The sequence below is a fragment of the Hyperolius riggenbachi genome, chromosome 4, assembly GCF_040937935.1.
Source record: "Hyperolius riggenbachi isolate aHypRig1 chromosome 4, aHypRig1.pri, whole genome shotgun sequence".
Taxonomy (NCBI): domain Eukaryota; kingdom Metazoa; phylum Chordata; class Amphibia; order Anura; family Hyperoliidae; genus Hyperolius; species Hyperolius riggenbachi.
The window spans coordinates 387341217-387354941 of NC_090649.1; the positions used below are offsets into that span (position 1 = coordinate 387341217).

The 13725-nt window shown below is 46.5% G+C and overlaps 1 protein-coding gene across 5 annotated transcripts in view; it reads left to right on the forward strand.

Moving 5' to 3' along the window:
• Nucleotides 1-13725, forward strand: part of LOC137504126 (interferon-induced, double-stranded RNA-activated protein kinase-like) — a 192171-nt gene that overhangs the window by 85612 nt on the left and 92834 nt on the right. For 4 of the 5 annotated variants that reach the window (XR_011019430.1, XM_068232136.1, XM_068232138.1 and 1 more), the window contains exons 4-6: nt 4329-4396; nt 8947-8995; nt 9096-9217. Coding sequence is in view for 4 of the 5 variants with exons in the window: in XM_068232136.1 (XP_068088237.1) it covers nt 4329-4396; nt 8947-8995; nt 9096-9217 (239 nt within the window). In the remaining variant the exon portion in view is untranslated. The remainder of the gene's footprint in view (nt 1-4328; nt 4397-8946; nt 8996-9095; nt 9218-13725) is intronic. The other variant, XM_068232139.1, reaches the window with a different exon arrangement.

Here is a 13725-nt window from a genome sequence, read left to right on the forward strand (position 1 = left end):
ATGCTGAGGATACAGGGACTAGGAGAAAATGTGTGTATGTGGATAGAGAACTGGTTAAGGGACAGAAGGCAAAGAGTGGTAGTAAACGGAGCATACTCAAAATGGTAAACTGTTAGCAGTGGGTACCACAGGGGTCAGTACTTGGTCCTATTCTTTTCAATTTATTTATTAACCTTTTTCAGCCCGAGGACCGCTATCCGGACCAAACTTGCCTCTGGGGCCCTTGGGGGAGTTAGGGTCGGTGAAGTTGGGGATAGCGGGGGGGGGGGGGTGGGTTTAGCAGCCAGAGCCCCCCATTTGGAGTGTATGGATAGGTAGGTAGCCCCTGTATAGGGTATCTAGGTATCGTTACCCCCAGTATACCAGTATAGGGAGTATAGTTGCCCCTGCATAGCTAGTATAGTTGCCAGTATAGGGAGCATAGTTGCCCCTGCACAGCTAGAATAGTTGCCCCTGCACGGCTAGTATAGTTGCCCCTGCATGGCTAGTATAGTTGCCCCCAGTATCCCAGAATAGGGAATATAGTTGCCCCTGCACAGCTAATATAGTTGCCCCTGCACAGCTAGTGTAGTTGCCCCTGCACAGCTAGTGTAGTTGCCCCTGCACAGCTAGTGTAGTTGCCCCTGCACAGCTAGTGTAGTTGCCCCTGTATAGCCCACTCCCCCCACGGCCGCCGCTCCTGTTACCTTATGAGTTGGCGGCTGCTTGCTCTCCCGTAGCCCCTCTCCTCTTTGCAGCATCTTCTATAACTGCAGCGCGCCCCGCGGCTGCTGTAAGGAGCGAAGGAAGCAGGCGAGCGGCTTCCTGTAGCCGTGATATGCATTGCCGTTACCATGGGAACCTCTGCCCTACTTCTCTCCTTACAGCAGCCGCGGGGCGCGCTGCAGTTATAGAAGATGTTGCAAAGAGGAGAGGGGCAACGGGAGAGGAAGCGGCCGCCAGCTCATAAGGTAACAGGAGCGGCAGCCGCGGGGGTAGTGGGGCGAGAGGCCACACCCGCTGTGGCCCGGCTGAAAACTGCACACGGACCGGCAGTGGGACCTCGGCCCAGTGGTTGGGGACCCCTGATCTAGTAGACGGAATACAGAGTAATGTAGCCATATTTGTTGTTGATACAAGATTATGCCAAATTATCAACACTAAAACTGATAGTGACATATTACAACAGGACCTTGACGACATGGCCATGTCTATATGGGCAGGCACGTGGCAGATGAAATTTTAATGTTGATAAATGTAAAGTCATGCACCTTGGTAGATCATCATATCAAATGGCATACAGCTGGGAACATCTGACTTGGAGAAGAGCTTAGGAATACTGGTCGATAACGAAGTTAGGTACTGTAATCGTATACAATGCCAAGCAGCGGTAGCTAAAGCAAATAAAATTCTGGGATGCATAAAAAGGGAAATAATGTCTCGAGATGCCAGTATACTACTCCCTCTGTATAAATCACTTGTGAGGCCACATGTGAAGTATGGAATACAGTTTTGGGCACCACACTATAGAAAGTTGCGTGTGGTCCGGTATTAGTCATGGAGAGAATCCGAAGACCTAACAACAAAAGTTGTTTAGGTGATACCCTTAGTGACTAACTGTACAAGATTTCTTTACAAGCTTTCAAAACTATGTTTCTTCTTCAGGCAGGTTTCAGAACTGGATCAGAACCGTACAAAGAACTGTCACATACACTGCTTTATTGCTTCATATATGATTTTGTAGAGTATACTGCAATCTGACCTCATGTTAAGGTGGCCATACACTGGTCGATTAGCCATCAGATCGACCAACAGATAGATCCCTATCTGATCGATTCTGATCAAAGAGGGATCGTATGGCTGCCTTTACTGCAAACAGATTGTGAATAGATTTCAGCATGAAACCGATCACCATCTGTGAAGCTGCCGCAACCCCCCCCCCCCCCCGCCCCCCCCCCCGCATACATTACCTGATCCGGCCGGCGCGAGTCCCCTGGTCTCCGCGCTCAGCTCCAGCTTCACTGAACTTCTTGCCGGGGAAGCTTAAACAGTAGAGGGCGATCTACTGTTTAAACTTCCTGCCAGGACAGGAAGTGAAGCCAGCCGAAACCCGGAGACCAGGGGACTCGCGCTGGCGGAGCAGGTAATGTGTTGCCGCTAGCGTCGGTCATTGGGCATTCGAACGCCACTTTCGATGCACTCCTGACCTGCCGGCGATCGAGCAAAATGTTCCACACGGACGGCTCGACGGGAATGATTGATTTTGAACGGAAATCGATCATTCTGTCAGCGTTTGCGCAACGATTTCACAGCAGATTCGATCACAGTAATCGAATCTGCTATATATCAGCGGTAAAATCGTTAGGTGTATGGGTCTTTCTCTTTTTTTTTTTTTTTTTTTTTATGTAAATGATGTTATCAGAGCTTAGATCTATTAGCTCTCAAGGCTCTATACAATGGGTAGAGACATCACAAATTAGCCAATTGTCAGCACCAAACCACAGGTATACACAAACTCTAATTAAATTAGCTGTCAGAGAACAACAGGGGATAACAGTCCATACAACAGGGAATAAAAGGTTGGGATGTCTGCCAGCAGGACACCATGATGTAAAGATTGGGTGCCTGTTTCCAGTGGCAGCAGCAAACAATGAAAAACCTAATATGACCAAATGTATTGGTATGTCGGAGGGCTGCAGGAGATAGGTATTTGTAAAAGTTTGAATGCCTTTTCCTATCAGGCAGGATAAGCCTTTCTAAGGGCTGGTTCAGACGGACGTTCGGAAGCGTCGCGTTCGTTGGCGATGCGCTCGGACTTTCAGCAGTGTTTGTGTTGCGTTCGGATGCGATCGGCGGTTTTCTTCCCCTAGGGGGACATTACCCGTCACGGTTAACTGCCCCTGGAAGCTACATGTACATAAACGCACATGAAAGCTTGGTACAAATGCTCCCATTCACTTGAATGGGAGCTTTTAACGCTAAGCCCCGAACGCTGGTGGTAAACGCTCCACAAGCGTCCGTCTGAACCAGCCCTAATGTTCATAATTCACCATGAACCCTGGTTTGATATTTAGTCCATGTTTCAAAGCCCCGAACAGTTTCATAAATTCATATTCACATGTTTTTCTTTCATTGCCTGACTTGAATCCTCCCTTAACATGGTGACTCTTAAAGGACTTACGAGGCCAAATATCGAAAATTTGGTCATTACCTGCATGAGCGCGCCCGCTGCCACGCTAGGAGGATGCTGACATCGAGTACGCGGCTGGGCGAGGGCGGAGAGCTGCGCAGCCACACTCTCCGCCATGCGTACTGCGCAGGCGCGGATCTTGGCGGCGGCCATCTTGATTGTGGCATACGAGACGACCCGTGCTGTGGGGTCGGGTCGCAGCCTGGGGGCTATGTAAAAAATGCATTGGAGGCGGAATGGGACAGAGGGAGCAGAGGAAATCACCTATGGATTCTAATATCAAACAGGTAATGACCAAAATTTCGATATTTGGCCTCGTAAGTCCTTTAAGCCCCATCTACACGATACGATTCTTTGTGCGATCCGATTAAATCCGACGTGTCCGATCGTGATTTGATTCAATTCGATTTGCCATTGTTTAGCAATGGCAAATCAAATTGAATCCCGATCGGACATGTCTGATTTAATCGGATCGTAAATAGAATCGTAATCGAATTGCACAAAGAATCGTATCATGTAGATTGGGCTTAAAGTCTTCCATGCTGTGGGCATCTGCATTTGTCCTGCTGATGCAGCATCTGTCCTGCTGATCCCCTTGCCTGGCTGTCCTGCTGATCCTCTGGTGCGGGTAACAGAGAAGCCCTGCAAACAAAGAGGGACTGGAGAGAAGTGGAGGCCTTCCTGGGAAAATATAGTGTTTGTTTTTTGCTGCAGGTCATTATTTTGTCTGTATATGGGAACTCTCTGTAGATGCTGCAGTAGGGCTTTATTAGAATTTTTCCAGAACTTGAAACATGCATTTTTGCCTTTCACAAGGCAAGGGTATTTTTTCCTTTCTTTCTTTCTGCACCACTTTTACATTATGTTCAGCCTTATGCCTGGTACACACCATGCTATTTCCCAGCAGACAGGTTGAATCCATTATTTCTGACAGGTCTGATCTGATTTCCTAATGTTTTTCTATCGGTTTTGTATAGAAGTGATCTGAAAAATGTTACAAAAATCTATGGGAAATCAGATCGAACCTGTTGGAAATAAACAATTCGACCTGTAACAGACTGGGAAAGTTCATGGTGTGTACCAGGCATTACAGGCCTGGAAGTAAGGTGTTTGGGCAGGTTAAGAATATGGTAATTGTTGTCGCCTTTGGTTATTCCAGACTCAGCCATATGTTCTGCCCCCTACTCCTCCGGCCACTCCATCTGCCATTCCATCTACAAGTGCAAGGTATGTAATATAATATCTGATGGAAACTGCATTCTGAAAACTTACATGCTGGTTAGTAGGGTAGTGCACATGGTGTGATTGAACAGTCACCTTAAAGTGGGATAAAACTCTGACATAACATTCAATAAAAAAGTGTTTTCATGCTTTTTATTACCCTTACAGCTATCATATTTGCTATTGTGCATACCGCATTTTTCGGAATATAAGACACTCCGGAATATAAGACGCACCTAGATTTAGAAGGCAAAAATCAGGGAAAAAAATAAATACTAAACCTGGTGCGTCCATGTTCTAGTAGCGTCTTGTACATGTCCTCCCCCATTGTCCTCCTATGTTCACAATGTGTCCCCTTCTGGCCCCCTGTGTGGTCCTCCTGACCCCATGTGTCCCCTCCTGTCCTGCTTGTGTGTCCCCTTCAGCCTATCTGTGTGGTCCTCCAGTGCCTGTGTCCCCTCCTATGTGTGTCTGTGTCCCCTCCTATGTGTGTCTGTGTCCCCTCCTATGTGTGTCTGTGTCCCCTCCTATGTGTGTCTGTGTCCCCTCCTATGTGTGTCTGTGTCCCCTCCTATGTGTGTCTGTGTCCCCTCCTGCTCCCCTATGAGTGTTTCCGTGCCCCATTTAGCCCCCATGTTGTCCTCCTCTCTGTGTCTGCTCTAGCCCTCAGCCCCCCCCCATGTCTCTGCTCCAGCCCTCTTCCCCCCCCCCAATATCTCCGCTCCAGCTCCCTCCCTGCATGTCTCTGCTCCAGCCCCCTCCCCGCATGTCTCTGCTCCAGCCCCCTCCCTGCATGTCTCTGCTCCAGCCCCCTCCCTGCATGTCTCTGCTCCAGCCCCCTCCCTGCATGTCTCTGCTCCAGCCCTCTCCCTGCATGTCTCTGCTCCAGCCCCCTCCCTGCATGTCTCTGCTCCAGCCCCCTCCCTGCATGTCTCTGCTCCAGCCCCCTCCCTGCATGTCTCTGCTCCAGCCCCCTCCCTGCATGTCTCTGCTCCAGCCCCCTCCCTGCATGTCTCTGCTCCAGCCCCCTCCCTGCATGTCTCTGCTCCAGCCCCCTCCCTGCATGTCTCTGCTCCAGCCCCCTCCCCGCATGTCTCTGCTCTAGCCCTCTCCCCGCATGTCTCTGCTCTAGCCCCCTCCCTGCATGTCTCTGCTCTAGCCCCCTCCCTGCAAGTCTCTGCTCCAGCCCCCTTGCCCCACATGTCTCCGCTCCCTCGGGTAATAATAAATGCAGAGCGACTCACCTCCCTATGGATTCCAGCGCTGGGTGGTCCTCTCCGCCTCCATCTTGTCAGCCCTACCCCTGTAAAAGAATCGTTAGCGGCAAAGCGGCTCACCTTCCTCCAGCAGCGGCGATCTGCAGTCATCTTTGCGGACCGCGCTTGCTTCCCCTAGTGACGGCTCATGTTAATGATTTAATGAGTCATTCCCCATGACTCAATGAGTCATTAACATGAGCCATCATCAGGGGAAGCTGGGCGGGACGCAAGATGACTGCAAATCGCCGCCGCTGGAGGAAGGTGAGCCGCTTTGCCGCTAACTATTCTTTTACAGGGGTAGCACTGACAAGATGGAGGCGGAGAGGACCACCCAGCGCTGGAGTCCATAGGGAGGTGAGTCACTCTGCATTTATTATTACTGGGGGAGCGGGGGCCGGCAGACCACACAGGGGACAAGGCAGGGAGTCCCAGACGTATTGGTGGACGTTTTTAAGTCGGGGATTCCCTGCCTTTGGAATATAAGATGTAGGAACTTTTTCTCCCCATTTTTTGGGGAGAAAAAGTGCGTCTTATATTCCGAAAAATACAGTAAGTAATATTGTCTTTAAATAATACAAGTTCCCAAAGTACCTAGTAGTAGTGTCTGCTCTGAAAACTGCCATTGCAATTTTATTCATAGAAGCTGTAATTATATATTGAAATCTTCTATTAACCACTTAACGACCGCCTAACGCCGATAGGAGTTGGCGGGTCGTTAGTGGTTTTAGCATGGAAACCTTTCCATGCCAGTACACGGAGGGTGTCTCCGTGAACAGCCGGCGAGCCGCCGATCGCGGCTCGCAAGCTAAATGTAAACACACGGGGAAGAAATCCTCTGATTGGCCGGGGATCACCGGCATCTGATTTTGAGGAGCACCCCCGCTACGCAGAAATAGTCGGCGGCGATCCCCTAGTGGGGAAAAAAGGGGGGGGGGGGAAGTCTGGTCGCCCTGGCTCAATCCTGATCGGTGCTGCGGGCTAGAGAGCCCACACAGCACCGATCATAGCAAAATCCCCTGGTCCTTAAGTGGTTAATTATTTCTCTAAGGAGTGCATACTACAAGTAGAGCCTATTTTCAGCATAGCTAGGAATGTAGCAACAGAGGAATGTAAACAAAAGATGTTATCACCTCTTGGATGCAGATCATACTGCAGGGAGCTTTCCATTAAAAAACAAAGTGCTGTGTTTAGCTGTTTGAATGCTGTTCTGCTACATATTTTTTTTATTTTTATTTTTTTTTATTTTGTGGTAGTAGGTTTAAGTCTGTAAAGAGCAAAAAGGAAATGCAGAGTTTCAGACTACTTGAGCAGATTATGTGGGTATGCATTTAATCATACCCTGAAATACATGGTAATACCCCCTCACTTACTGGCCGTGATGTAAAGTGTTCTTCCCCCGATCCAGGCGCCGTAAATTACATTGGGGCCGGCGACTCTCGGCAAAGTCGTGCTGTGACCCGGAAGCTCCTCTGTGCACTGAGCAAAATGACGTGCTGCTTGTGCGCGGATAGGCTGAGAGGAGGATGATTGAAGCCGGAGCATGTACAGACCGCATGACCCGGCTTCCGCTTTCCGGGTCACTGCATGACTTTGCTGAGAGTCACCGGCCCCAATGTCATTTACAGAGGCCGGACCGGGGGGCTGAATGCTTTAAATCATGGCCAGTAAGTGAGGGGGTATTACCATGTATTTTAAGGTATGCTTAAATGCATACCCATGCCATCTGCTCAGGGTCCCTTTAAAGTCTGCATAAACTCAGGAACGCTTCTGCAAATATAACTCATAGGTGAGCTCTCCTCACAAAGACATTTGCACATGTACCTGCGTGTACTTTGCACATTTCTTACAGTTAGTAGCTGATTATCTTTTTCACGGCTTGACTTTGATATCATTCTTTAGTATAATTGCGTGAGGAATATACAGAGACAGTGATTTAGGTAAGGGTCACACTTGTCTTTCAGTTTTCTACATTTTTCTGAAAACTGAAAGACAAGTGTGCCTTACAGCAGCTAACGTGATTTATAGAAAAAACGGACAAATTGTGCAAGATGTTGGGTTTTTTTTTTCTGCGCGCAAAATCTGCATTCAAGGGTGACCTAGCCCATTGATTAACATGAGTTCTCAGTTGAAATCAGTTTTTCTGTGCAGAAAACGCGCACGAAAGCCCGCAAGTGTGACCCCTGCCTTAGTGTTCGAAGCAAGTTAAAAACTGCATGAGCTGTTTGTGCTTCAGCTTGCTATAATAGATGTGATGGACCTAGTCACACACTATGTGTGGCAGAATGTTGACCTGTTTGTTAGAGGCCCCTTGCAGCAAGTATACCCAATCCATACATATTTGTGAAGTTTTTGTATTTAGTGGTTTTCACCATGCATTGATCTCTAGTAAACAACATCCAAAACAACCAGTGATTGTTCAAGCCTGGCAGCCCTCCACCAGCAATCTCGTAAAACTGTTATACGCTCTCCAGATGGACGTGCTGATGATGCAGAAGACCAGCTCACAGGCGTGAGGCCACACGTACGCCATGGGTCATGGGGTGACGAAAGTGAACTAGGCAGTACGGAAGCCCCTGAGGAATCTGCCGCTATAGCGGCTGAAGATGCAGGTTTCGGTCGGGACCGCGCTGATGCCTCACTTGATCAAAGAGGAAGATGAAAGGGCCAGCGGGGAGGATAATTACATCGGCTGCTCCTAATCCACTTGGAACCACCGGCCGGGGATCGCGCTGCTGCGGGGCTGATGCCGGTGACCGGGCATGAGCAAAGAGGATCAAAGGGCCACATTGCGGATCATTACAGCGGCTATTGCCGCTTGGAGCCACCGGCCGGGGATCGTGCTGATGCCCGGAATAATCAAAGAAGATCAAAGGGCCAACACTGCGGATCATTACAGCGGCTGCTCCTATGCCGCTTGGAAACAGTGGATCTCGCTGCTGCTGCTGCTGCTGCTGCTGTCGTCGCCCACTGCACATCTCATTAGCATAATTTACTGCAGGAAAGAAACAAGCGCCAGGATAGGTATGACTGCTACATTCGGACTATAAGACGCACTAACTTTTTCTCCCTACTTTTGGGGGAGAAAAAGTGCGTCTTATAGTCCGAAAAATACGGTAGATCTGAGGCTTTTTGAGGTTCTCCAGATGCACAGAAATCAGTTTGAGTATTATCCCAGGTACAGAAACATGCTTACACTCTGACAATATTAGGCTGGGTATTGTTTGAGCTGAGTCATTCATTTTCAGAAAGTGTTTAAATTGTTATTTTTCCTAAATGCAGTCATTTTCCCCATTACAGCACTCCCCAGAGCGCACCACAAGCTAATGGTGTCCCAAATGTACTTCAGGTAGGTATAAGTTTTCATTAAGACTTTGAAGCAACCATAAAACATCTGTTGTGTGAAATCTTGAAGCAGTATAATACCTTCAATTTCTTTTGTGTATTAGTATGAACCAAATTATGTAGGAAGAATCAATTATGTAGGAAGATTCAATGAGTTCTGCCAGAGGAAAGGTTGGAAAAATTACAATTTTGATGACCAGCGACAAGGACCGGATCATATTCCTGAGTAAGTAAACCCACGAATATTTGATTAAATTTGAACTGTATGTGTATATATACAGTGCTGCTCAGAATTATTCATACCCCTGGCACATTTTGACTTAGTTACTTTTATTCAACCAGCAAGTCATTTTTTTGATGGGAAATGACATAGGTGTCTCCCAAAAGACAAGACAATGTACAAGAGGCATTATTGTGGAAAAAAAATAATTTCTCAGCTTTTATTTACATTTGAGCAAAAAGTGCCCAGTCCAAAATTATTCATACCCTTCATAAACTCACGGTCTGTGGGAAAATCCAAAGTTCTGTACTATTACAAATAGTCCAAACTGTTCTAAAGCATCTTACTTTCCCTGATTAATTGGGAACAGCTGTTTTAATCAACTCAACAGGTGAAAAACAGCTCTCTGCAGTTGGTTTGAGGACAGTCATGGCTAAGACAAAGGAGCTCAGTAAGGACCTGCGGCTGCGCATTGTGGTTGCTCACAAGTCAGGAAAGGGCTACAAGGCCATTTCTAAATGTTTTCAAGTTCCAGTGGCTACAGTGCAAAGTATAAAAAAATACAAGATGTTCCGCACTGTGGAAAATCTTAGAGGATGTGGTCGGAAGCCAAAAGTGACACCTGTGCTGGCCAGGAGGATAGTGAGAGAGGTGAAAAAGAATCCAAGGATCACCACCAAGGCCATCCTGGAGAATCTGGGTTCTGCTGGTGGCAATGTCTCAAGGCAGACAATCCAACGGACACTGCACACTGCTGGGTTCCATGGATGTGGACCAAGGAGGATGCAATTTCTCGAGAAAAGGCACACAAAAGCTTGCTTGGCTTTTGCAAATGCTCATCTGGACAAAGAAGAAGACTTCCGGTCTTCTGTGTTATGGTCAGATGAAACGAAAATTGCATTGTTTGGTCGCAATGATGTTTCCTCCTTTTGGCGTAAAAAAAATGAGAAGCCTTCAACCCAAAGAACACCATCCCCACTGTGAAACGTGGTGGGAACCTAATGCTTTGGGGGTGTTTTTCAGCCAATGTACCAGGGAAACTAATCACAGTAAACAGCACCATGGAAAAAGAGCAATACATGAGATTTCTCAACGACAACATCAGGCAGTCTGCAGAGAAATTTGGCCTTGGGCACCAGTGGACATTTCAGCATGACAATGGCCCTAAACACACAGCAAAAGTTGTGAAAAAATGGTTAGCAGACAACATTTGGCGTGGCCCAGCCAGAGTCCTGAGTTGAATCCAATTGAGAATATGTGGAGTTAAGCGTTTGATTGTTGTAATAGCCAATAAAGGCTTTTATATTGATTATTGAGAAGGGTATGAATAATTTTTGGACTGGACACTTTTTGCTCAAATGTAAAAAAAAAAGCTGAATTTTTTTTTTTTTTTTTTACACTCTATGCCTCTTGTACATTGTCTTATTATCTTTTGGGAGACACTTATGTCTTTTCTGGTAAAAAAAAAAAAAATTACTTGCTGGTTGAATAAAAGTAACTCATTCGAAATTTGCCAGGGGTATAAATAATTATGGGCAGCACTGTAGCTCTTTCCATGCATTATTCTTCATTGTCCTGTAAGGCACAAAGTGTGACCTACAGTAATACAGGAAATTAGTGTGGAAAAGCTCTAAGAAGTATCATCTGCTTTATTATAATTTGTGAAATCTGCTAACTTTATACACTATTGGAGTAAATCCACCATCCTTTCACAACTACTAAAAATGAATGAGACCTTGATAAATGAACTGTATAAGCTGCCATAGAACAACTTGACTTTAACCACTTAAGGACCACAGGCGTACACCCCCCTAGTGACTAGGCAATTTTTTACAATTCAGGCCACTGCAGCTTTTACAGCTTACTGCAGGGCCATACGATGTAGCACACACATAAGTCTGCCCCCCTTTTCTGCCCACCAACAGAGCTGTCTGTTGGTGGGCTCTGATCAATGCTGCATTGTTTTGTTTTTTATTAATTTTATTTCAAATTTTATTTTAAATATGACTTTTTTTTCCCTCCCTCCCCTCCGAGAGCCAAGCAGGGCTATCCTCTCTCATAGGCATCATCAGCCTGCAAGCTCCTATATAAAATGGGTAACCAACTATGGAGAATATTAACTCAGTGAAGCGTTCGTTCTCCTCAAATTGGTCAGATGGGTTCTTAACCACAGTCATACCAATCTGAGAAGAACTAACGCTTCACGGAGTTAATATTCTCCATAGTTGGTTACCTATTTTATATAGGAGCTGGCAATATTGGTGCCCCACGTTGGGCGCCAAAATTGCCAGCTCCTATATAAAATAGGTAACCAACTATGGAGAATATTAACTCAGTGAAGCATTAGTTCTCAGATTGGTCAGATGGGTTCTTAAAGGGACTCATAGCAGTGCAGAAACTATGGAAAGATGCATATCATTTTAAAGCTCTCTTTATCCTCTTTCCAATGATATATAAACCGCCACCCTACGCCTTTTAGTTTTCACTATTTTCGCTATTGAAATTGCAGCGGCCGCGATTTCAATCGCGAAAATAGAGAAAACTAAAAGGCGTAGGGCAACGATTTAGGTGTCACCAGAAAGAGGAGAAAGAGAGCTTTTAAATGATATCCTTCTTTCTATAGTTACTTGTATTACACAGAACGACACTTTCCCCAGTGTCAGCAGCTGCATTCAGCAGAATGGAGCTGCAGACTTTGAGAAAAAAACGCCCTGTGTAATACAATGTAACTATGGAAAGATGGATATATAAGATATGCATAAAATAAATATATATATATATATATATATATATATATATATATATATATATATATATATATATATAATGTGTGTGTGGGTGTGTGTGTGTGTGTGTGTTTCTCTAATTACAGTTCTTACACTACTTCAGTTTACCTAATGACAAGCTGACAATAAGGGTTAAATTAGTACATGGCACAGAAATGAACAGCGCTACTTAAAAGCATAAGTGCCTACCTGCAAGAGTGCAAGCCCCAATTGTGGGATAAAATACACACCTAGCATACACATAACCTGTCTACCACTGGAGGATGTTGGTTTCCTGTAACAGCTTGCATGCAACTTAAGTACTCGTCCCTCCCACTGTGGAGAAGTCATCCTCATATGGGAGGGGACCTATCACCTAATAAAGGTTAAATGTTTGACAAGCCTATGAGAGGGGATCGCTAGTGAGCCGCTGCAGGGGACAGCCAACTGACAGGGCTGTCCCTAGTACAGCACTGCAGTAAATCATAGCTCTGTACAAGTAAAAAAAAATCCCAGCTAATCTCCTCCCCCAGGACTTGATGCCTTTCGGTGTTGGGTGGTCCTGGGGAAGCCACCTTGTGGCCGCCAATCGGCGTTAAGCGGTCGTAAGGTGGTTAAGCGTACCTGAAGTGATATGATGAGATAAACAAAGGTACATATAGCATTGTTTGAAACCCCTTCCTGTTTTCCAGTACAGCAGTTCAAAAATACTAGTTATCTATGCAAAGGAGCATGACAAATGAAGCCCAGTGCCCTAAATGGCAAATAGGAGGCAGAGAATAAGCAGCTGACATTTTAGAGCTGAACAGTTTTTAACCACTTGAGGACCGCAGTGTTAAAGCGCCCCCCCCCCTCCCCCAAGGCCAGGCCATCTTTCTGAAATTGGGCCACTGCAGCTTTAAGGGCTCACTGCAGGGCCACACAACAGCACACAAGTGATTTCCCCCCTTCCTTTCTCCCCACCAACAGCTCTCTGCTGGTGGGGTCTAATCGCCCCCCCCCCCCCCCCCCCAGATGTTTGTTTATTTTTCTACAAATATTTATTTATTTATTTTTATTCCCCCTCCTCCCTCCCCCTGCCAGCCAATCAGCGTGATCGCCAGTCATAGGCTTCAGTCTGACAACCGATCACTTTCCTGCCTGTGGAGGGGACAGCCGTGTGCCTTAGATCACAGCGCTGTACACGGTAATTAGACGGCGTCTCCTAGCGGCGATCGCCGCTGGGAGACTGAAGGCAGAGCTCCGTCATTCATACGGCGATGCACGTGCATCAGCGTGCACGATCTCCTGCAATACCCACCCCAAGGACCTTACACCGATCGGCCCATCGGCATGACATAGTCGGCAAGAAATTAAAGGGTCATTACTTTTGTTTTGCTGTGCAGCTCAGCAAAGCAGACTGAAATTTATAGCATCTATGATGATCCATCATGCGCTTAGGATCACAGTTCTTACGCCTGCGCTGATCTTAGCCAAAACAAAATTGCATTAAACCAAAAACAGAATTCTGAACACCGGAGCGGAGGAGCTCCAGCATCAATCAGGTTCACATCAGACAAAAAAAGTCATATTTCTTTGCCTCTGAAACTATTCTCGTGTGTCTTTGTCCTCCCCGTCCTCTGACCAAGGCGTTATATGCAAAGAAGAGAAAACACACACCTAGCACAATTCAAATTATTAAGGCACAGCCCACCACCATTCCACAGGTGTAAAACACACAAGACAGGACAACCTCCATATACCTCCAAT